At 41.8% G+C, this 23834-nt stretch overlaps 1 protein-coding gene across 1 annotated transcript in view; it reads right to left on the reverse strand.

The window, feature by feature from the left end:
• COL4A2 (collagen type IV alpha 2 chain) overlaps window positions 1–23834 on the reverse strand; it is a 656575-nt gene that overhangs the window by 165173 nt on the left and 467568 nt on the right. The window contains exons 21-26 of the mRNA XM_086934754.1: window positions 14121–14213; window positions 13795–13958; window positions 6826–6898; window positions 6622–6728; window positions 2626–2809; window positions 1619–1672 (exon numbers count right to left, since the gene is read on the reverse strand). Coding sequence (XP_086790880.1) covers window positions 1619–1672; window positions 2626–2809; window positions 6622–6728; window positions 6826–6898; window positions 13795–13958; window positions 14121–14213 — 675 coding nt within the window. The remainder of the gene's footprint in view (window positions 1–1618; window positions 1673–2625; window positions 2810–6621; window positions 6729–6825; window positions 6899–13794; window positions 13959–14120; window positions 14214–23834) is intronic.

The raw sequence follows: 23834 nt of genomic DNA on the forward strand, positions 1-23834 counted from the left end.
TCAGCGCCCAACAAAGAACACACCCATCAGTCTCCACCTGTGTAAAATACTTCCCAGCGCTCGCTGCTCCTCCCCCTAATGAAGTTGTCACACCCATAGCAGCTTAGTGTGAATGAAAAAACTGCAGTTCCCAGCAGGCACTGTAACGTCCAGCCTGGGTGGGTGGTGTGGCGGAGTGATGCAAAACAATGGGTCCGCGCTGGACAGGTAGGTTGTGTGAAAATCCATCACGAAGAACATCCACGGCCGGCTCCCTTGGTCCCCTTACTCCGCAACGTCCAGCTTCACAGGAACACAGGCGGGGCAGGGGCAGTCAATGCGGACTTTGCACCAATAGGTAAAATACCTTAGTCTCCCCGGATTTCCCCGTGAAAGCCGGCGGTCCAAGGAAAATGTCGATACCTCGACGCTTTTTTATTTCATGGTCTACAAAAGTATAGGACTTTACTGTTTTTAGGAGTAGATGGTGGTTTCTGGTTGAGCACAATGTCATATTGCAGTGGCTCTCTTAGAGGAGGAGATTCGTATGAGACGCCAATGGAATCCTATTGAATTGAAGTAAAATGGTCTGATTATATATATATATATATATATATATATATATATATATATATATATATATATATATATATATATTTAGTACAAAATTAGAAGGTTAAAATTGTGGTGGGAGATCATTTAAGTTAGCGGTTCAGAGACTAAAGAAAGATAATGGGAACCCCACCTCCCTTTGGTTGTGTAAAGCTTTTTTGCCAGACAAGGTTTGTGAAGTTCTTGATTTTTGTCCTTTGCGAAGTTAATTTGGTTTGCAAAGTTTTCCAGCTTAACTTTGGTTTTACAGCATTGCAATATACTTTTCACTCCAATATAACCCAGCCAACAGAGAAAATGTCAGCAGCCTTTTTTGCTACAACTTTATGTAAGAGCTTTTCTTTGGAATTTTCAACATAAATTGTTACAAAAGCACAATTTTAACCCAAACGTAGGACTGTTTTAGAATTTCCAACCTTCACTAAGTTGTAACAATTTCCTAGTACTTTGTGAAGGTTTAAAAAACAGAATTCACAAACTAGTGCACTCCTATTTATAACCAGATGGGAACTGAGGACACTGAAAATGGGGAACCTTTAAGTCACATCCAAGAATAAGTGACAAATAATACATTCATCTGTCAAACTAAAATCAGTCTCTATAAGAACTGTGGAAATTGCAGTACATACATTTGACATATACCAAAACATAAGTAATCCGGTGACATTGCATTTCACTGTGAAGAGATATATGGTAGCTATCAGATATTTAGTTGTCAAGCTTTGTCAAGTTGTATGCCACATTACTGTTGTAAAAAGTATCAGTATTCAGAAATATTGATTCCAAATTATATTGCCACTACATTGTCACGATAGATAGATTTACTATTACTTGACGATAAAGAAGTAGTTGATATTACACAGTCACTATTTTTACAGGTTGTATCACAATATTTTGATTCCCACTTTCCAACCCACATCCTTTGTCAAGTTTCTATAGGTCAATGGGAAGCTATCATAAATGAAGCAGGAAAAAAATTCTGAAACAATAAATTAAACAAGATGCAATTTTTGTATATGTACTGTACCTGCTCCGAGTATGACATTCTGTTGGTCATCATTTTCGTCACAGCTGGGATCTCCTTTTATTGGGAAACAAAACAAAGAAAAGCATAGATAAACATGATGTTTCCACATGACCACCGGCAATGTTATATCACAATATGGTTTGCCATTTCCTTGTTTGTCCATCACCTTGTTGCCCATTTTTTTTGCACATTCATTTCCATTATGGTCAATCATTATAGCTAATAAGTCAATTCCTGATACTATCGGACATCATAACCTCACTTTATGAGAGTGAAAAGAAACTTTTCTCAGAATTGTAAAGAGATAGAAAATGTTTTTACTATTTTTCTAGTTTTTTTTAAAAAAAATTGAAAAACAGGATGAACAATTTAACTGAGAAAGTTCGTAAGGGAGTTTGTAACTGTGCTTTAGTAAATCATGTATGCATTTGCATATTAACAGCCTCATTTATAGGAACTAAAAACCCACCAATTTCTGGAGGAAACTCAAAATACAGAGTAGAATCCACTGGCTAAATTTCTTCTACCGTAGGAAGAGATCGTTCATCAAAAACGTTACTCTACAGGGTTTGGGTAAAGTCTGAGTGGTATCTTAGCAGAGTGAAGAGTGACAGGAAAGTGGTGGGCCCTCTAAATACATACTCTCATATTCTTCCATGTAGCCATTAGGGTTTTTGTGTTTGGGGAGCAATATACCCCCAGGGGTCGCTGTTCTCTCAGGAGCCATTGCATGGACCATTATGCCAGTCAGCAACTGGTGATCCTAGAAGCACTATTATTTACCTCTGTCTCACCTCTACCGCTCTAGTAAATAGTAGAGTTGCACTACCTGATAACAGCTTAACTCTACCTCTGAGTCATCTGCCTTGAAATCCACATGTTTCCCAGGCAATATAAAATCATCTACTGGAGCCTGTAATAGGTACTTCAAGTTGGCAGGCTGCCATATAACTGTGCCACTGGAATAACTGGTGGTGGTATAATGACCAAACACATCTTTGTCATACCTTTTTGACCAGGGGGACCTGGAATCCCCGGAAATCCATTAACGCCCGGATCACCTGGAAGACCGCGTATTCCTTTTTGGCCTGGATATCCAGGACCCGGTTGACCAAGTTCTCCTTCAATACCTTTGTAGCCGTTTGGTCCTGGGAAACCGGGATCACCAAGAGCGCCTGGAATGCCGTCACCCTATGATAAAGTGTTATGCTTCGATTATTTATTTAGAAAAATAACAATTAGACAGAGGGTTTGAAATTCATAATGGAGAAAGTCACATATTTTGACTACTCACCTAACTAATATGGACTAAAAGGCACACAAATGGATGAATTGCAATAGTCATTTGAAAGTAAGAATGGACCACAAAAATGCAGAAATCTTGAGATTCTTGGCGGAGTACATAAACAATACCCAGATGATCAGAAATATATATAATAGTAAAATAAACCCCACTGCTTACCTTCATTCAATCTTTTGAACAGCAACTTTTCCCAGACCTTGATTCACAATCTTGTAGTGCTTATTCTCATTGGGAACACCTTTGCTCTTGACAGGAGAGTGTGCTTCTTATATTATTTTAATCTTTGTAGGCCATAACTCCCTCTGTCATACTAAATGACTTGACGTTGTTCTCTGCGTTTTAATAAGTTGAATCTTTCCCTTAGGTTACTGGATATTGGGGTACAAACATCAACATAAGGATTTGCGATTCCTTAATAGCGATTTTTAAGGAATCACTATTTAGGAGTTGCAATTCCTTAAGCATGTAGGAATTGCAAAATAAATAGTGATTCCTATAGGGAATGCAGGCCTAAGGCCTATAGGAATGAATGGGAAAGCATTCGCAATTTGTGATTAGCAAATAGGTAATGGCAAATTGCGAATGCAATTGCAAGGGTGCCAGGGGGCCTAAGGCCCCCCCTGAAGCACCCCCAAAAAAAGATAAGTATGTACATTTGGTGCACACACATGCACTAAGGGCATGTGTATGCGCCTCATGGCACATTGAAAAATGCAATTTTGTGCATTTTTCTAAGGAATTGCAATTACAATCAACTTGCGAATCCTTAATGCAAAGTCGCATTTTTAAATTGCTCTATGCATTGCATTTAGGGAATCGCAAATTGCGAATACCTAAATGCATTTGCAAAATAGGTATTCGCAATTTTGCGAATGCATTTAGGTTGATGCATCGGAAAGGGCTTTTTACCGGTCACAAACTGGCTGATTCACAGAATCGGCCCGTTTGCAACCGATAAAAAGCTTGATGATTGTGCCCCATTTGTGATGTTCCAAATGTCTTTGTACTGTCAGCCTAATTTTATTACAAAACTTTTTACATGCTCGCATTTACACAAAAAAGCAATTTTTTATGATTGTATATACTTATTTAATGCAAATGAGTGTTTTCTGTGGCTGGCACATCACAGGTCTCTAACTGAAGATTGTTCAATGTACCATACTACCTGCATATACATCTGAAGACATTGAAAGAGACCCAATGCTTCATTGATGTTTTTTTTAAGTCTCAGTGACCATATTTTGTTTCAAGTCTGAAAAAGTCAATTCTGAGGTTACCTTTTTTGTATTTGAATTAATACACTATAATTTATTCTATGAATGTATCTCAAAATAGAATTCCAGTATTACCGTTCTAATTTTTATAATATTCGCTCCTCAAGTGGATTTAGGGTAGCCAGGAGAGAGTGAGGAGATGGGTTGGACCTCCTCTCTCTCGGTGCTCTACCAGAAATACCATTTTTGTTCTTACATGCTTCTTCTCAGCTATTGCATAATACCACAAATTATTGCCAAATTCCTTCTCTTGGGTCTTTAAATTGCCCTTCGGGAAGTTAGCGCCCTCTTCTGTTAGTACTCTTTTCGATGTGAGAAGATTAAACAGGTTCAGACTGGCAATGGAAACTCATTTTTATGATTTATGCACAATTACACATTTTTGGAGAGTTGCAAAATCCAGTGAGGGTACGCCTGGAAAAGATGGCAAATCATACATACATTTCCTGGTTTAGTCAAAGTCTATGTTCTGTGCTTCAGCTGGCTGTCCATTTGGGGGACACATTTAAAGAGCATGCATGGCAGAAATGTGGAAAAGCAATTTTTCTGAATATTGTTTTTCTCCGCTAGGATAAAATGTTCCCCCTGCAAAAAGTCTTGAACTTAAACCTCTTGAAATATGAACATTTTAAACACCCCTTTCCTGTCTTGCAAAATGACTTCCTTCTGCTGTTCGCAGCAGGAACTTTAAATGGTGAGAAAACCGTGAAACATCTTTGTGGATATCCACACATGTAGAAGCTTGCTGGTTTTTACAGAGTGTTGGCTCAAAGATCCGCTTTTGACCCAACAGAGACTTACTACAACGGGCAAGTTAAAGAAATATATGTTGTATGCAGGAGTAAACCTGATCTGTGGGAGGAAATATCTGCTAATATGGATAGCGTGAAACAAGATCAGAGAATTTCCCTCCGCATAAGTCTTTTTTGTACACTTAAGTGTTATATGTGTGCACACAAGGTTTGTGCATCCATCAGGATATTTGTGGTCTGGGTTCAATGGTGGCTGGGGCTGTTCGTGCATCAATAAGGTACTGGAGGGCTTAAAGATGGAGCCGCTTGGAGCTGCAGGTAAACCCGAGTAGGGGGAAATGAGGATGGGAGGAAAGGAGCATGCATTCCTTATAGTCTTCCTCTACTCTCCCTTTTATGCCCCATTTGTGCTCAATAGTGGGCGCATTTATGAGCAATAGAACAAGGCAATTCTTGAGGACCTGGGCCATATTATCAAGCCCCAGCGATAATTATCGCTAAGCGCACTTAGCGATAGGATAATTATCGCCGGGTAGCGTGGATTTTTATCACTGAGATAGCGTGCTATTAGCAACGCTTAGCTCAGAAGTGATAAAAATCCTTGCGCTAACTGCCAAATGAGAGATTATCGCTGGAAAACCTACGATAATCTCTCGAAGTTTGGCGTTAGCTTGATGATAGGGGCTCACAAACTTAGCCATGATATCCACCTTCCATAGGATATCATGGCTAAGTCAGGAAAATACAAGGTGCAAAAAAAGGAGCGCTAACCGCGGTTAGCGCTGCTTTTTTTATCACTAACAGGGTTAGCGATATCCTTGATAATAGGAGAAATGTCGCTTAACAACATTTCTCCTATTATTTTTCTCTGGAACACCCCCTTTGCATCTCATTAGAGATGCAAGGGGAAGCGTAGAAAAAAAGGGTGCTAACATGCAAATTTGCGTGTTAGCACCCTGTTGCTGATAGGGAGATCATTTATTCTCCGCTTTCTTAGCTTTTAAAGCCAAAAAAGCAGAGATAAATCCCTTGAAAATATGCCCCCTGGATTTTATGAGTAGGGGTTTGCCTATCCTAGGGTGTAATAACAAATAAGGTATTTATACGGAGAATGCTAGAGAACTGCCATTAAAAATGCTGCTAGAGTGGGGAGTAATTTGGTCTAGGGCCAAGCCTGAACTCACACATACACACACCAGTACACACCAGTACACACAGAACAGATAACTGTGGGTGTCCTTCATTTTAGACCTTAAAGCACACGTCTGACTTTGTCGCTTCCCCAGGCTGTATTTCAGAATATCACATACAGAAATATTATCTGACATAAATATCATGTTCTAAATGCCATTAACAACAATTTCATCCAATTGGTTGTTGATTTTCTATTATTAACTCTAGTGAGGATGTTTATGTCAAGCATTATTCTGACAACAATATTCTGGTACAGCACCGCTGATGACTGGTTTTATTGGCTCTAACTTCCGGGGAGCTATTTTATGCTGACTGGTACCTCATTCATAATGCTATGGTGTTCACATTACTTATGAGCATGTTGCTTAGAACTATATATTGAATTTACAGTTGCCTGGGTTAATCTCTTGGGGTGCAACCTTAGCTGAAATGTATCCCCAAAGAACAAACCTTTTTAGGACACCCATTTCTCTTACTTACCGGAGCTCCTGCTGGCCCAGGAAAACCATCTAAGCCGTCCTGCCCATTTGTACCATGCTGACCTTCAGCACCAGGTACGCCAGGCCCGCCTCGCTCTCCCTTTGCACCTGGTTAGTATATGATAAAAAACATTGTATTCATTAATGATATTCCACAGAGAAAGAAGTTGATTCCTGTAACAGGGATAGAAGGAATTGTTCTTGCCTTTGGTGTTAACAAACAAAGAATCTCCTTTGTGTCCTTTTCGTCCTGAAAGCCCAGGTACACCAGAACGTCCCTAATTAGAAATACAAAATATAAAAATACATACATAAATCACATCATTTTTTATTAGTTTACACAGACGTTACAATTCAAATATTCATACGTGTGAAACATAGTAGAAGAAACACCCGTTTATTCAAATAAACAAAAATATATTCTCAATCAAATATGGACACACACACATGCACAAAATGTGTACAAATGTTTTTCTTTCTATTGATCCGCGCTCTCAATAAAAGATGGCAAACACTAATTAACACGTTTCGATCCCAGTAGTGCCCTAACAGTTCTTCTTCTTCTCTTCCGTATAGAAAACAACAACTACTGCTTCCATAAGTAGGAGTACAGGGTGCAGGTCCCTGCAGGCGAATAATTGAAGGCCCTTGGAAGACAAATCCTTACTCAAAAAATGGCTGAAGATCTGCTGGTGATTGTGGTCATGCTATTTACCATTTATTGCTGTGAAAATAGACGTAACAAATAGTGAGGCAAATGTCATTGGTAAGCAAATGGAAATTTGCGCACACAAAGATTCTGAGTTGTGTGGTAATCATTGTGCAGTTTCCCCCAGGCACATCAAGCCAAGAAAAACCTGATGAAAATTGTCTGGGGAAAATGCCCCTCATCTTCCTCAACAGCGGTAATAAATAGCATATTACACTCAGTGGATCTACACATAGGGGTTATGCCAAGCTGTTTTTTATGTGCAGTGGTCTATGTCCTTAGAATAAGAACACAGTGTGTTAAAGATCTGCAGTAAGAAACACATATTTAATCTCTCTGGCATTGTAAGCATGAAACTAGCTGTTTAAAAAAAAAGTTTGACAGACTCTTGGGGGTGGTTAGCAGAGATTTTTGAAGTGTGTTAGGTGGTACTATGGTAATAAGGTTTATTTTGACGTTTGAACTGCTGTAATAAATGTTTGAGTGCTAGTTTGTTAGAATAAGTGAGTGAAGGCCTTCTGCATTTTTACAAGGAGAACATGCACACACAAAGTAGTCAGTTGTTCTCCTAATACTGGAAGCACTATGGAAATGTGTGCTTTTTGAGCCCAAATTTTTTTCGGCATGTAGGCATTTTTATATCGGTGAGACCCACGAGTTCCCCCCGACAAAGAAGTTTTGCAAAAGCAATGATGAAAAAATCAAGCATTGGCAAAGTCAAAAGGCTGGCAACCAAAGTCACACGTACTTGCTTTACAAATGCTTGGCATAAATTAGAGGGCATTCGTTGCAAAACTTGTCACAGCCATTCATTTCTGTGTGAAGCTTTAAGTTAACTAGATTGCGCTTCCTTTTGCTTTCTACCTGGGAATTTAGAGCAGGCTGGGAGGTCACCAATGTTTCCCTTATGTGGTTACGAAAGGGAATAAGTGGCACATTTAGGGGAATATATTTACAAGGAAGTGGCGGAGAGAGGCGTTAGCCTTCTTGCCTTAACTCCTCTCTCCGCCTCTTTGGAAACGCATGGCTGCACCTTATTCACAAGGATATGGTGCAGCCTTGCGTTTCCCCCTGTGATGGTGCTAAGTTTAACACTGTAGCGCCAACACAGGCACTCTTGCACCAGAGTGCAAGTGTGTCTGTGTGCAGGGGAGGATTGTTTATGTGTAGGAAGGTGTCCCTTCCTACACATAAACTCTGTAACTCTTATGTGCCAATAGTCAGATAAAGCCGGACAATCCCACATCATGTGTTTAAAATCTGTGTCTAGGATTGCACATCGTGAGCATTGTTCGTCAGTGCTATCTAGCATTATGTTAAGCTTATGTGGAGTAAGGTAAGCCAGCTGCTCAATGTTAAACTGGCAATACTTAAAGCTGGAATTTCTAGAGATTTTCTTGGACAAGCTAAGCGCTTTTTTCCATTCTGCCTCTGACAAGTCTCGGCTGAGGAGTATTTCCCATTTATTTTTCAGTGCTAGCAGTGGTCCATCCATCATCTCCCTTATGGCCCGGTATATCCACTTAACTAGGTGCCTTGTCGATCCCAGCATTTGAATAGCTTGCAGCAGCCCCTGGTTTTGAGCTTGGTGCCACTGCACCTGTGGCACCTTTTAAATCATGCCCCTACTGCCTGTAAGATAACTGCACTTGTGACTTCTTGTTTAGTGGTAAAATATAGCACTATTTAGTGTTTTGAGGAGTCATGACAACGTTTGGCCCCGATGCCATTGCCTCTGCAACACCATTCAAATCATGACCCTATTGCTTGTCAGGTAACTGCACTTGTGACTGTCGGTTTAGTAGTAAAATATTGCAATATTTGGTGTTTGAAGGGGTTCCTAGAGCTTTGGGCCCCAGTGTCACTGCACCTGCAGCACCATTGAAATTATGGCCATAGTGCCGGCTAGATACCTGCAGTTGTGACTGCCTGTTTAGTAGTAACATTTAGTAATCTGTGTTTAGTGGGGTCCCTAACGTTGTTGGCCCCAGTGTCACTACACTTGCTGCACCATTCAAATCAAGCCCCTTTTAACTGTAAGATAACTGCAATTGTATCTGCTTGTATAGTAGTAATATATAGCAATATTCGATGTTTAGAGAAGTTCAGACAACTTTTGGACCTGATGCCCCTTCACCATTCAAATCATGATCCTGTTGTCTGCAAGGTAACTGCACTTGTGACTGCCTGTTTAGTAGTTAAATATAGCAATAAATATAGCAATATTAGGTGTTTAGTGGGGTGAATAGAGCATTTGGACCTGGTAATACAGCACCTGCTGCACCATTTAAATATTGACTAGGGCTCCTGGTGTTATGGTATTTATTTGTTTACCATTTTCGTCTGTATTTATCCATATTTATTTTTTGGGCATTTTTTCTGTATTTATCCACATTTATTTTTGCCACAAGCAAAAGACGACTCTACAGCTAGTATTTTTCCACATTTATTTAAATTGACAATGCACACATGCGCTCAATTAAACTAGCGATTTGTTGTGGCTTTAGCAGTGTTTTAAATGGTCCGGTACTGAGTCATTTGAAAAGGAGAGTTCCTGTGCTTCTCAGTTCTGCTATAAAACACTTTAGGATAGAGTACAAGCACTTATCAGGAGAAAACATGTGCCAGCGCATCTGTATTTCCATCTAAAGCCCTGGGGTGGAGGTTGGTTGAGATGTGTGGAATCCAGGGCGCCTGCCGTGAGCTCGAGCTGCCGGCATCTGCAGGCTGTGGGATTACACGTCATTATGTCATGAACATGCGGATTGGTAACACAGAAACGGGGGGTGAGCAACCAAGAGCGCTAGGTGGGAGTGGGCGTTAGTGATGGACACTCGAGGCAGAGACAACACATCTGTCTGGGGGGCAGGTGGGCTAAAGGCATCAGTGGGCAGAGCTGAGCAACTGTATGGGGCATGGGACAGGAGAAGTCAGGGGCGTTGGGGGAGGCTACGGCATGATGTTGGTGCACCTAGGTGGAGAAGGGGCAGGTGAGAGCCCAGACAGCACTGATGTGGGAGTGCGAATTTTGAGGACTAGTTACCGTAATAGGGTAGTACTGGAGAGGAAGTATCAATCTGCCGGGCCCCGATGAGTGGATGGTAGTGTGCCCTGGTTCTTTTGGAGTCTCGGATATTTACTTTTTTCATAGGGGAAATACATGTACCTTTCGAGTTGAATTGGCGGAGGGCTGGCGCAGAGCTCACTTGAAAGGCAGAGCCTTGGAGATGGTGAATTCTCCAAAGGGCCGGGGCAGCAACAAATGATGATTGTGGTGACACAGAGGCGTCTGTCTGGAAACACGGTGACATTTTGGGGGAGGGGGCCCTTATAAAAATTTTGGTGGGGGGGGCTAATTCTTCCAACAGAGTGAAGAAGCAGGGGCTTTAAGAAGGGGTGAAAAAACAATAAAGCCTCATTAGCAAGTAAATGGTCTTTGAAAAGACTTGTGAAGTACTCTGGTGCGGCTGTGTGTGTGCCCGGGAAGCTGTCTCAGCCCAGGCTGACACACAAGATGGGGGAAGGAGGGAGGGGAGAGGGGCTGAAGCCCATTGAGTCCAAAGGGCATTGCACGCATGGTATTAACCATTGTGCAAGATACAGGTCCCATGTTCAATCTCGATGCTGACTCAGGTGCTATGAATCCTTAAGAATCTGGCAGCAAGCACTACACAAAAAACTGTAGTTTGCCGTTTTAACTTTCTTTTATTGTTCCAATGTCCAGGTGGAAGGAGTTGGCTGAAAATCGGTTTGGTTCCCGAGTAGGGCTATAGGGCATATGGGTAGAATCCATGCGCTATGTAATTATTATTTGCACCATTGATGCACTTAATCAGATCTTCAGCAGAGGTGTGTGTGAGTATGTGTGCGTCTGTGTGTGTGTGTGTGTCTGTGTGTGTGTCGCCACCAGTCTGTGCTTGTCCTGAAAAGCTGGTGATTTCTGTTGCCTTTCACACTCTAACTCCAAGACTAGAAAGCTGAGTAAAAATCCAGTCAGAGTGACTCCTTTCCTTTTTTTATTAAATAAAATTATTTTATCTGGGATCTTCTGTTGATAAGGGGTTCGTATGAAGAACAGAAGGTCACAAATCCTTGTTATAAAATGTTCAGCCATGTAGGGTTGTTTAATATGGGGGTGCAAGCCTTGGGCAGCGACTCATTGCCACTCAGAGCCCACTCAGTGATGCTTCAATCTAACCAGGATTGGTTCAGGGGAATGGCAGTAGGTCATTAAAAGACCCTGGTTGGAAGGATTAGAAGGAATTTCCAGCAGCAGGAAGGGGGCGTGGCGAGATAACTCTGGATTCGAGCACGGCAGCGCAGCAACATTTTGTAGTATTTTGCCGTTTTTACATATAAATACAGACAAAGAAAAAAAAATTCCATCTGTATTTATAGGTAAAAATCTGTTTAAATGGAAAACCGGGAGCCCTAATCATGACCCTATGGCCTGCTAGGTAAATGCTCTTGTGACTGTCTTGTTTAGTAGTAAAATTTTGCAATACTCTGCGTTTAGTGTTGTTCCCAGAGCTTCTGACCCTAGAGCCACTGCACCTGCTGCATCATTCAAATCAAGTCCCTTTTAACTGCAAGGTAACTGCAATTGTGATTGCTTGTTTAGTAGTCAAATATAGCAATATTCTGCGTTTAGAGGGGTCCTGATAACTTTTGGGTCTAGTGCTACTGCACCTGCTGCACCATTCAAATCATTATCCTGTTGTCTGCAAGCTAACTGCACTTGTGGTTGCCTGTTTAGGAATAAAATAAAGTAATAGTAGGTGTTTAGTGGGGTGCCTGGAGCTTTTGACCCGGTGCCACTGCACCAGCGGCACTATTGAAATCATGACCCTAGTACTGAATAGATAACTGCACTTATGAATGTCTGTTTAGTTGTAAAATATAGCAATACTAGGTGTTAAGAGGAGTTCTGACAACTTCTGGGCCCGGTGCCACTGCACCTGCTGCACCATTCAAATAATGAACATGTTGCCTGAAAGATAACTGCACTTCTGACTGCCTGTTTTGTAGTAAAATATAGCAATATTTGGTGTTTAGTGGAGTTATACAAATGTTGACTCCGGTGCCACTGCACCTGCTGAACTATGTAAATCAAGTCCCTTTGAATTGCAAGGTAATTGCAAATGTGACTGCCTGTACAGCAGTTAAATATAGCAATATTAGGTGTTTAGAGGAGTTCTGACAACTTTTAGGTCCTGATGCCACTGCAACTGCTGCACCATTCAAATCATGACCCTGTAGTTAGTAGTAAAATATAGCAATTTTATGTGTTTAGTGGGGTGCCTAGAGCTTTTGGTCCTGGTGTCACTGCGCCTGTTGAACCATTAAAATCAAGGCCCTGTTGTCTGCAAGGTACTGCACTTATTACTGACTGTTTAGTTTGAAATGTTAGCAATAATCTGGGTTTAGTGGGGTACCGAGAGCTTTTGGCCCTGGTGCCACTGCACTCGCTGCACCATTCAAATCATGACCCTGTTGTCTGCAAGGTAATTGCACTTGTGGCTGCCTGTTCAGTAGTAAAATTTAGCCTAGTTCTTGTAAATTTACTTTATTTGTAATGTTCATTGTTTATTGCAACATTTAGAATTTGATCATAATGACCAAATAGATTGAGTTGAAAAAATTGATCCGACAATGCCTAAAAAGTGCAGAAAAAGGTACTGCGGCACGAATAGGAAAGGCCACAAAGCATCTGCTTTACATAACTAAGTAATACAAAGGAAGCATTCCAGCATACTGTTAAAAGTGTCTGCCTTTTCTATGGGAAGAGATCTTATCATGACAGTAAATAGGGCTTACACAGTGTTAACAGCTTTAGTAGAAGTATTGTAAATGAGTGAAGCCAGGGGAAGTTAGCAAAAAAATAGTTCCACACAAAAGCGAATTAACAAAGTAATTCACCAATGGGAACTGATAATAGCCTTTTTTTGAGGTATATTAAATACAAGAGATTTTACAGGCAAAACCTAAAAATGGAGTGCTCCAAAACTAAATATATGGCTGATAGTGTAAGGATCCATGTAAAAGGGGCAGACTCCAAGGCGGGAACAAAACAGCCAAAAGGCGGGGCAAATGTAAAATATTGACCAACGACACCAAAGGAATTTTGAAAGGCAGACAGAACAGCCAAGGAAAAGCGCTGGGCATGTTCAAAGCCCATAGAGTGAATACAGCATGTCTCGCAGACAGTACATGTGAGCTGCTTAGGCTCAACCTTCAAATGTGGGCTGGTGTGCCAGGCATCACTTTGGCTTCCACTGGGCTGAGCTGTGCATGTTTTCAAATAGTATGTAGATTGTGGTAATGCACATTCCACATTTAGCCCATCAAAATAGGAATGTGCACTCCTACGAATCGGGAATGTGTTTCTTATACACTATAGCTTTACTCCTCTGTGATGCAGTTTTGTAATAGATATTCCCAATTGATTGCCATAGGGATCCTTACTTGTGCACCGGGTACGCCAGGAAAACCACCAACTCCTGGATCACCGCTCTCTCCCTTTCTTCCGAAATCTCCAGGCACACCTGATAATCCGGTGGGGCCTGGAGGACCGATAAGCCCTTGTCCAGCTCCATCGTCTAAAGTGCACCTGCAGTCACCAGCATCACCTGTCAAAAAGTTTTGAAAGGACAGTGAAAGGTCAACTAAAGCCAATAGAATTTTCTTTTTTGATGATTTGCCAAATTTCAACCATTTCAATTATCACACACTGATATTTAACATAAGAAATAGGCGCTCGCTTATCCTCTTAATTTTATTGCAAATCTGACCTTTAACTCCCTTCCCTCCACGTTGTCCTGGATATCCCGGCTGGCCATCAAATCCTGGGAAGCCTGGAAATCCTTTTTGTCCAATGGGTGATCCTAAGGTTTTTCATAATTGAAAGTACGTCAGATCAATTTGTACACCAAGCCAAACATTGAAATGGTATCATACTTTTATATATTTGTTCATATATGATAATGTTAGAAATTTCTAAGGGGGGACACTTATTTTTTTGCAACAGCATTTCTATTGACTAAATGTTCTATGGCACCTTCCTTGCTGCAGTGTCCTACCCAGCCTGGTAGCATGCAAATGACCACACCGCACATGGAGCTCTGTAATGGATGTCTTTATTCTTCCGAGTGCAACCGTTAACTTTACACACTGCATCATGAACTTTATTAAACACACCTAGACACACCCAAATGATTTTGTCATTTTCCTGCGGAGTCCATTAGGGACCATAAGGGTTCCGCTATTCATACTTACAAGACAATACATCTCCACCTTTGTTAAATAATAAAGCACAAATATTACATATGTATCCTATAGTTCCTCAATGAGTCATCCAGGTGCTTGAACCAGTCTTCCTGACCTAGTCGTATGAGGGCGATGAGGCGGAGGAGCAGGTCCTACCTCAGGCACTGGGGATGCAGAGGTAGGTGCAGGAGTTGGGCCCTCTGGACTCTCAGGTCTCACTTTTGACATCTGTAGCGGATGAACATCGATGCAGGTGCTTCCGAGTCTCTCGTGATGGACTGTCCGTTACGTTGAGCGGTCACTATATGTTATGTCCTTGCTCGTCACAACCCTCAGGGGTTCAGCATCAAACAGAGCATGAGATTTGCGTTTATGTTTTTGCTTGACCCGGACATGGGGCCGGATCTACAACTATTCTGTTTTACAGGTCGCAAACTAGAAAGAAATGTACTAATGTGTCTCGGACACATTTAGTGATTCCCAATGGGTTCGCAAATGACCTGCCTTATCAATATTCATGTGGCAGGTCCCAATTTGAGAACCATTGGGAATGGGCTACAATCACAGGGATGGTGGCCTGCTGGGGACAGCAGACCACCTCTCTGTGTTTGTGTCAGGATCCATCCTCCTCGCACTAAAGGCCTTTCTAAAAGATTTCTCTGGCAAAGAAGTCTGTGTTGGAAATCTTCGCTGCGGCAGCTGCTGTCAGAAATGCAGCGTTCCGCCATCATGGGAAGGCAGTAGAAGTTCCATTGCCCAGCGTAGGTCTGCAGTCTAGTTGATCTCGGGGTTGTGGAGTGTTTCATCATTGCACATGCGTGTAGATCGCGCTGCGCACTTCAACCAGCAGTTTTCTGGGATGAGAGCTTTTCCTCACGCTCTCTGTCAAAAAATGAAAAAACTCGGTGATATTTGACTAGCAGCTCCTGCACTTCAGTTTAATGGAAAGTATGAATAAGACGCTTTCTTTATAGTGTCTAGGGTGCATATTAATGAAACCTTTTTCCTCAGAAAACATTCGAGAAAAGGAGCTCAGCGGTCAGTTCGACTACTTCGTTTCTGGTGAAAAGGAGCAGGAATTCCTGGGGAGTCTTTAGTCAAGAAAAGACCTAATTTCTTCAAGTAAGCGTGTTTAATTCCTTTTTCTTTAAAAAGTCTCTGGCAATGACTTAGGGGCTTCTCAGCTCTCAAACAAGGCGAGTCTGGAGAGCGCTTCAGAGCCTCGAGCCTGATAGAGACTATACTTGTTCAGCAAGGAGTTTCCAGTTATGAAAGATTGTTTAATAGAATTTCAGTGTTCAGAGACTTAAAGACTTTTTGGTTTGAGCATCAGAGTAAAGAAAGAAAGTCGAGGAAACGTTGTGAGAGTTTCAAGTGAACCAGGAAAAGACTAAATTGTTTGTGAAAAGACTTAAGACTGAAATCTTAAGATAACTGTAACCTAAGAGGAGAACATCCATTGGTGTCTGAAAAGCAGAATATAAGAATAAGGCATCAGAGGTTCTTCCAGTGAATCAGATTGCAAAATTCACAACAGACAAAACATATTGGAGAGTAGCTAGCTTCATTTCACACACTGGTAAGACAAGAGAAAATTAGGAGAAAGTTAGTAAGAGTTTAATATGGTTTGTCAAGTAGGGAGGTTAATTATTGTTTTTCCCTTTCAGAGAGTCTCCTGATCCATCGAGGCGAAACCAGTGTTGAAGCCAGTCTCTCTTTGTTTTGTCTTCCACTTCCCCCCGGAGTTAATTCTAAAGACTGCATTTGGTTAAGGTAGTCTTTGGTTTTGGCTGAGGGGGATTTGGGGTAAGAGCTTCTGTTCCTGAGGGGGCCGCATCAGCGTATCCTGTTCTGACAGATTGAAGTGCCTACCTCTTAATTGAGGATTCAGGTCCCCTCCTGAGCAGAAATGGCGGAAGGTCTTGATTTAAAGGCTCTAAATAATGTGTTAAGCAATATGCAGGAGCAGTTAAATAGCGCCTTATAAGAAAATAAATCTTTAAGAGAGGAGGTTAGGAGATCTAGTCAAGAGTCAATTCAAACACGATAGAGGTTGGATGATTTGGTGACAGCAGGGTCTGTGTTTCGAAGTAATGCTTTGTCACCCCAGCATCCATCCTCGTCAGGTATATCTACTCAAGTGATTCATTCCATCTCTCCTATCATCCCATTGGCCTCTCCAGAGAGATATGGTGGGGATCCAATTAAAGCTCACATTTTTTTGACACAGTGTTCTTTACACTTTTTATGTCATCCAGTAATTTTTACTGATGATCAAGCTAAGTTGGCTTTTATATTGTCATATCTGATGGGGGATGCGGCCGCTTGGTCCCTGTCCTTGGTCACCAAGAATGATCCCGTCTTATCCAACTATGCGAACTTCAAGGTGGAATTTGCTTGAATATTTGACCGTCGATCTGCTTCACAGGCCACAGCCAATGAATTGTTGGACCTTAAGCAAGGTAGTCTAGATTTAGTGGGATATTTGGCCAACTTCAATAAGTTGGTAGTGGAAACTAACTGGCCAGAAGAAAAGAGAGCAGCAATCTTTTACAGAGGTCTTCGAGATGATCTAAAAGATGCCTTGGTCCAAATTCCTCAAAGACCTTCAGAAATCTCAGAGCTCATAGATTTGGTGTTACAATTAGATCACAGATTGAGTAAGCGGCGACACGAAAAAAAAAGAGATTTTCGTCCTCTTCCTCCGCGGTTTGATCGAGTGAGAAGTGAATCTCATAAGAGTTCTGAAGCAACGTCAGTTGAGGAGCCAATGCAGATTGGTTCGGTCAGAGGGCCATTGACCAAGGAGGAGAAGGACAGACGAATAAATTCTCAGTTGTGTTCATATTGGGGAGTGTCTGGACATTTCGTACAGGAATGTCCAAAGCGACCAAAGACATCCCTGCCAGTAAAAGATCGGCTTCGCCCGTAGATGGAGTTGCACGGGTGGAAGCATTATCGAAGACAACTCTTGGACAGCAACACATTATGAATACATTACAGTCCGCAGCTCCGCATTTAATTGCAATATTTGCAGTTAAATTTCGGGACAGAGAAATCAAGGAGGTCTCAGACATGATTGATTCTGGGGCTACTGGAAATTTTTGCGACCTCAGGTACGCGCAACAAAATGCAATTCAATCAGTCAAGAAGTCAACTCCAGAGCCAGTGCAGGCTGTCGATGGCACCAACTTATCTTCAGGACCAATCACACATGAGACGGAGCTGGTTCGGTTAACAGGTTTGAAAGGACATTCTGAGTTAATAACTTTCACTTTAATAGACGCACCACAGTTCCAGTTAATCTTAGGACTTCCCTGGTTAACCGAACACAACCCAAGAATAGATTGGAGCAGAAGAACGATTGAAATGGGTTCTTCCTTTTGCACGGAAAATTGTTTTGGAGTTTCAGAACACCGGGAAAAAGAATCGCAAGTAAAGATTTTAGCATCTGTCCATCCTGTTCAAATTTGCACCTTGCAAGCAAAAAAAATTCCTGTAGAGTATCAGGATCTAGTAATGGTCTTTGACAAGAAAGGAGCAGAAACATTACTGCCCCATCGTCCTTATGACTGTAAAATCGAGATTGAACCTGGAGCAATACTACCCTGCAGTAGAATTTATGCACTCACCGAAACTGAAAATCGGTTTTTGAAGGAGTATTTAGACAAATATTTGGAAAATGGATTTATTCGCCCCTCAAAATCTCCAGTTTCCTCTCCTCTTTTCTTTATTCCCAAACGAGATGGAGATCTTCAAGCTTGCATCGATTATAGGGCATTGAATCAGGTGACTGTCAAGAACCGGAACCTTCCATTGATCTCAGTACTATTAGATCAAGTTAAGAATGCTAAGGTCTATACTAAATTAGACCTCAGAGGGGCCTATCATTTAATCAGGGTGGCTTCTGGAGATGAGTGGAAAACGGCATTCCGAACTTGATATGGACTGTTTGAGTATCAGGTGATGCCGTATGGTCTATGCAATGCTCCTGCGGCATTCCAGCATTTTGTCAACGATGTTTTGGGAGAATTTTTGGATTGGGTGGCGGTTGTCTACTTTGACGACATTTTGATTTTTTCAAACAGCATGGAGGAACACATCTCACATGTAAGAGCAATTTTGATCAAGTTGATGGAGAATCATCTTTACATCAAATTAGAAAAATGTGCCTTTCATGTCACTCGAGTTGAATTCTTGAGGTTCGTGTTGTCTCCAGATGAAGTGAGTATGAACTCCACCAAGATCAAGGCAGTTCAAGATTGGCCTTCTCCAAAATCAGTAAAGGAGGTTCAACGTTTCTTAGGTTTTTCGAATTTCTATCGGAGATTTATTTCCGAATTTTCTATGAAAGTAACCCCCATTACACGGCTACGTACATTAACGGCCAGGCAGTTGCGATGGTCGTTATTCTTCGCAGATTTCGACTTTGAGATCACCTTTCATCCGGGGAAAAGCAACGCCAAAGTAGATGCACTATCCAGAATTGATTCAGTCTCTTTAGAGACAACTAAAGAAAAGCGAAGTATCATCCCTGAAGAAAAGATCATACTGACCACAGACACTTCAGAAATTGCAGACCAAGTGCAAGAAGCCATGTCTTTCCAAGACATGGAGAATTGGTCTCAAGAGGAGGAAGGATGTGAAGTCAAGAATGGTCTTCCATATCAGGATCATCGCCTGTTTCTCCCAACACAAGCACTACAAGAAAAGGCTTTAGAATCCTGTCATGACAATGTGTTGGCTGTACATAAAGGAATTCATAAAACTACAGAATTGGTGGAGAGAAATTTTTGGTGGCCGGACATGAAACCACAGATACGACAGTATGTTATCACCTGTGAAAGGTGTCCAAGGGGGAAAACTGATAGGAGACCTCCTCAGGGTAAGCTAAGGCCACTACCTACACCACCACATCCTTGGCATACATTGTCCATGGTTTCACTGCAGTGTTAGTGTTTGTAGATGTATTTTCTAAAATGGCACATTTCATTCCACAGAAGAAAGTTCCAGATGCTCCACTTTTAGCGCAACTTTTTTCCCAACATATTGTGCGCTTGCATGGAATTCCTAAAATTTTGGTTTCGGACAGGGGGACACAATTTGTTTCCCACTTTTGGAGAGCCTTTACTAAAAAGTTAGGAATAGACACCCGCTTTTCCAGTAGTTACCATCCAGAAACTGATGGCCAGACGGAGAGAGTGAATCAGGAGCTTGAGCAATACCTCCGACTTTACCTTTTGGATCAGGGAATGGAGTGGTCCGAAATGGTGTGGGCGGCAGAGTTTGCTCACAATAATGTGGTTCACTCCTCCACTGGTTACTCACCCTTCTATGTAAACTATGGTAGGCATCCCACCTTAATAGTGGAAAAAGATGAAAGTCCAGTCCCGGCAGTTGAAAAGATTGTTTCAGAAGTTCAGAGATCCCTTATTAAGGTTAAAGAAAATTTGATTAAGGCAAAGGAATCTGATAAAAAAACATGCAGACAAGAAGAGAAGGAAAGACACAGTTTTTCGCCCAGGAGATAAGGTTTGGCTATCGACAAAGAACCTAAAATTAAAAATCAATCGAAAATTCCAACCTCGATTTTTAGGCCCATTCACAGTAGAGAAGATGTTAGGTCCAGTGACAGTTAAACTACACTTACCATCATATCTAAAGGTGCATCCCACTTTTCATGTTTCTCTGATTAAAAAGAGTCCACCGAATTTAAGAGTTCGCTTAACACCCAAGCCAGTTCAAGTAGATTTTGAGGAAGAGTTTGAGGTACATAAGATTTTAGATTCTAAATTTAAGAGAGGCACACTGTATTATCTGATTGAGTTGGAAGAACTTTGGTCCAGAGGAGAGATCGTGGGAACCTTATGAGAATATTCATGCCCCAAGGTTACTTCGAGAGTTCCATAGGGCCAATCCTTCAAAACCCCGGCTGGGAGGAGCCTCCTTGGTGGGAGGTACTGTCAGGATCCACCCTCCTCGCGCTAAAGGCCTTTCTAAAAGATTTCTCTGGCAAAGAAGTCCATGTTGGATATCTTCGTTGCGGCAGCTGCTGTCAGAAATGCAGCGTTCCGCCATCATGGGAAGGCAGTAGAAGTTCCATTGCCCAGCGTAGGTCAGCAGTCTAGTTGATCTCGGGACTGTGGAGTGTTTCATCATCGCGCATGCGTGTAGATCGCGCTGCGCACTTCAACCGGCAGTTTTCTGGGATGAGAGCTTTTTCTCACGCTCTCTGTCAAAAAATGAAAAAACTCGGCGATATTTGAATAGCAGCTCCTGCACTTCAGTTTAATGGAAAGTATGAATAAGACGCTTTCTTTGTAGTGTCTAGGGTGGATATTAATGAAACCTTTTTCCTCAGAAAAGATTTGAGAAAAGGAGCTCAGCGGTCAGTTCGACTACTTCGTTTCTGGTGAAAAGGAGCAGGAATTCCTGGGGAGTCTTCAGTCAAGAGAAGACCTCATTTCTTCAAGTAAGCGTGTTTAATTCCTTTTTCTTCAAAAAGTCTCTGGCAATGACTTAGGGGCTTCTCAGCTCTCAAACAAGGCGAGTTTGGAGAGCGCTTTAGAGCCTCGAGCCGGATAGAGACTATACTTGTTCAGCAAGGAGTTTCCAGCTATGAAAGACTGTTTATTAGAATTTCAGTGTTCAGAGACTTAAAGACTTTTTTGGTTTGAGCATCAGAGTAAAGAAAGAAAGTCGAGGAGACATTGTGAGAGTTTCAAGTGAACCAGGAAAAGACTAAATTGTTTGTGAAAAGACTTAAGACTGAAATCTTAAGATAACTGTAACCTAAGAGGAGAATATCCATTGGTGTCTGAAAAGCAGAATATAAGAATAAGGCATCAGAGGTTCTTCCAGTGAGTCAGATTGCAAAATTCACAACAGACAAAACATATTTGAGAGTAGCTAGCTTCATTTCACACACTGGTAAGACAAGAGAAAATTAGGAGAAAGTTAGTGAGAGTTTAATAAGGTCTGTCAAATAGGGAGGTTAATTATTGTTTTTCCCTTTCAGAGAGTCTCCTGATCCATCGAGGCGAAACCAGTGTTGAAGCCAGTCTCTCTTTGTTTTGTCTTCCACTTCCCCTTTCCCCCGGAGTTAATTCTAAAAACTGCATTTGGTTAAGGTAGTCTTTGGTTTTGGCTGAGGGGGGTTTGGGGTAAGAGCTTCTGTTCCTGAGGGGGCCGCATCAAGGTATCCTGTTCTGACAGTTTGCTTTTTAAATAAAGCAAGGTTTTTTTTTAACTGAAACCTGTTATCCTTAAAATCCCTTCCCATTTCCGACTGACTTACCACCAATTTGAAATTGGTGGTAACTGCGATTGACGCCCTTGGTACGTCCCTTCCTAACAGTGACTTGCAAACTCTGTTTTGAGAGTCAGTAATAGGTTACCGACCTGCATAGTAGATTTGTACATGTTACAACCCTTTTTAGTGGTCGCAGACGGCTCAATTTTCTGTTTACGACCTCTAAAAAAGGTTGTACATGTGGCCCCTGGTCTCGTTCCTTAAAAACCATGTCCTAAACACATTGGTGTTTATCAGCATACGTTTTCTTTCTGGACTTGTGCAAGAAATCCGTCGTACTGATCTCGTCCACATTTGTCAACCTATGAGCTGCCAATTTGAGCAATTTGGTTCCCATGGCGCTCCCAAACATCAAGGGGGCAGGGTTTTCACCTTTAGTGGAATAGGGACTTGATCTATAAGCACGAAGGGCAGAACATAGAGTCGATTTGAGAGCACTTCCTTTTAGTGCAGCATGTTGAACTACTCTCTTTTGGGTACCCATGAAGCATTTGACAACACCATTTCCTTGCGGCCTGAGAGGGGTACTTTTCTGATGTTTAACATTCATGTTAATGAGAAAATCTTTACACTCTCAGCTGTTGAACGGTTGGCCATTGTCAGACTTGAGAATGGAGGGGACACCCCATGTTGCAAAAATTTTGTTTAATGTCCCAATGACTTTGGCATGTATGGTTGACAGGTCTTCCACAAGGGGAAATTGTGAGTACTCATCAACAACTATCATGAGATGATTTTCATTGTTAAGGGATCCAAAGAAATCGGCTACAATCCTCTCACACACCTGCTCCGGGAGGTTAGACAGAGCTAATAAATGCTGCATTGTTTTAGGAGATGAGCAGTTATGCAAATGACAGGCCTTTAGTACTCTTTCAATTATTTTATCAAGGAGAGGAACCTATACTCTGTCTTGAAGAGCTGTCTTGGTGGCGACAGTGCCGCAATGACTCTTGTGGGCTAGTTCAATTACTTGTCATAGACTTCCTGGAATGACAATTATAGAACCTCTTTTTGAGTGACACAGAGCTCCTGGCTCACATTTTTGAATTTATGGTATTCAAAGTCATCTGTAATAGGTTGAGTGTGTTTCTTCCAGGATTGCTGGGTAATATAGTCTTGGAGAGCAAGTAGAACTCGATCTGTATTTGTAGCAGCAAAAGTTTGTTTCACCAAAAGAGCTGTAGGTATGTTTGACTAGACTATGAAGTTAACACAAGCCTAGACATTGTTCTGTGACACTGCACAGGCACATGTGAAAAGTAGTCAGTGAGATTTTGATCTTTCCCTGGCCTATGCACAATAGTGCAGTCATACTCTTACAACCACAAACCCCCACCTCTTCATGCAAGGGGAGATCTTAGCTTTTGGATTCCCAAAAATGGTGAGCAACACCTGGTTGTCAGTGACAAGGATGAAATGCTTTCCGTATAGAAACACATAACCGTGTTCACAAGCCTACACTACAGCTATACTTTCTTTCTCGGGTTGGGAATAAGCATGTTTGGGCTGCGATAGACTCTTGCTAGTATAATCAATCAATCAATCAATCAATCAATCAATCAACCAGGGGCTTTTAAAGTGCGGTACTCACACATGAGGGTCTCAAGGCACGGGGGTGGGGAGGTGCAGCTCTGGGTCCGCTGAAAAGCCAGGTCTTGAGGTTCTTCCTGAAGGTGTACAGGGTAGGGGAGCGTCTGATGTTGACTGGGAGCGCGTTCCAAGCTTTGGCTGTGACGTATGAGAAGGCTTTTCCACCTGCTCTGGCTCTGTGGATGCGCAAGGTCACTGCTATGTGGCTTTGAGCATAGTCATATCCACTGTCCTGGGCAAGGATCGCACCCAACCCCACTGGGCTGACATCTACTACAATCTCAGTATGAAGTTTTGTATCAAAATAGGCCATTTCAGTAGCGTTTTCAATTGAATT

Source organism: Lissotriton vulgaris, chromosome 8 (assembly GCF_964263255.1).
Source record: "Lissotriton vulgaris chromosome 8, aLisVul1.2, whole genome shotgun sequence".
NCBI lineage: Eukaryota > Metazoa > Chordata > Amphibia > Caudata > Salamandridae > Lissotriton > Lissotriton vulgaris.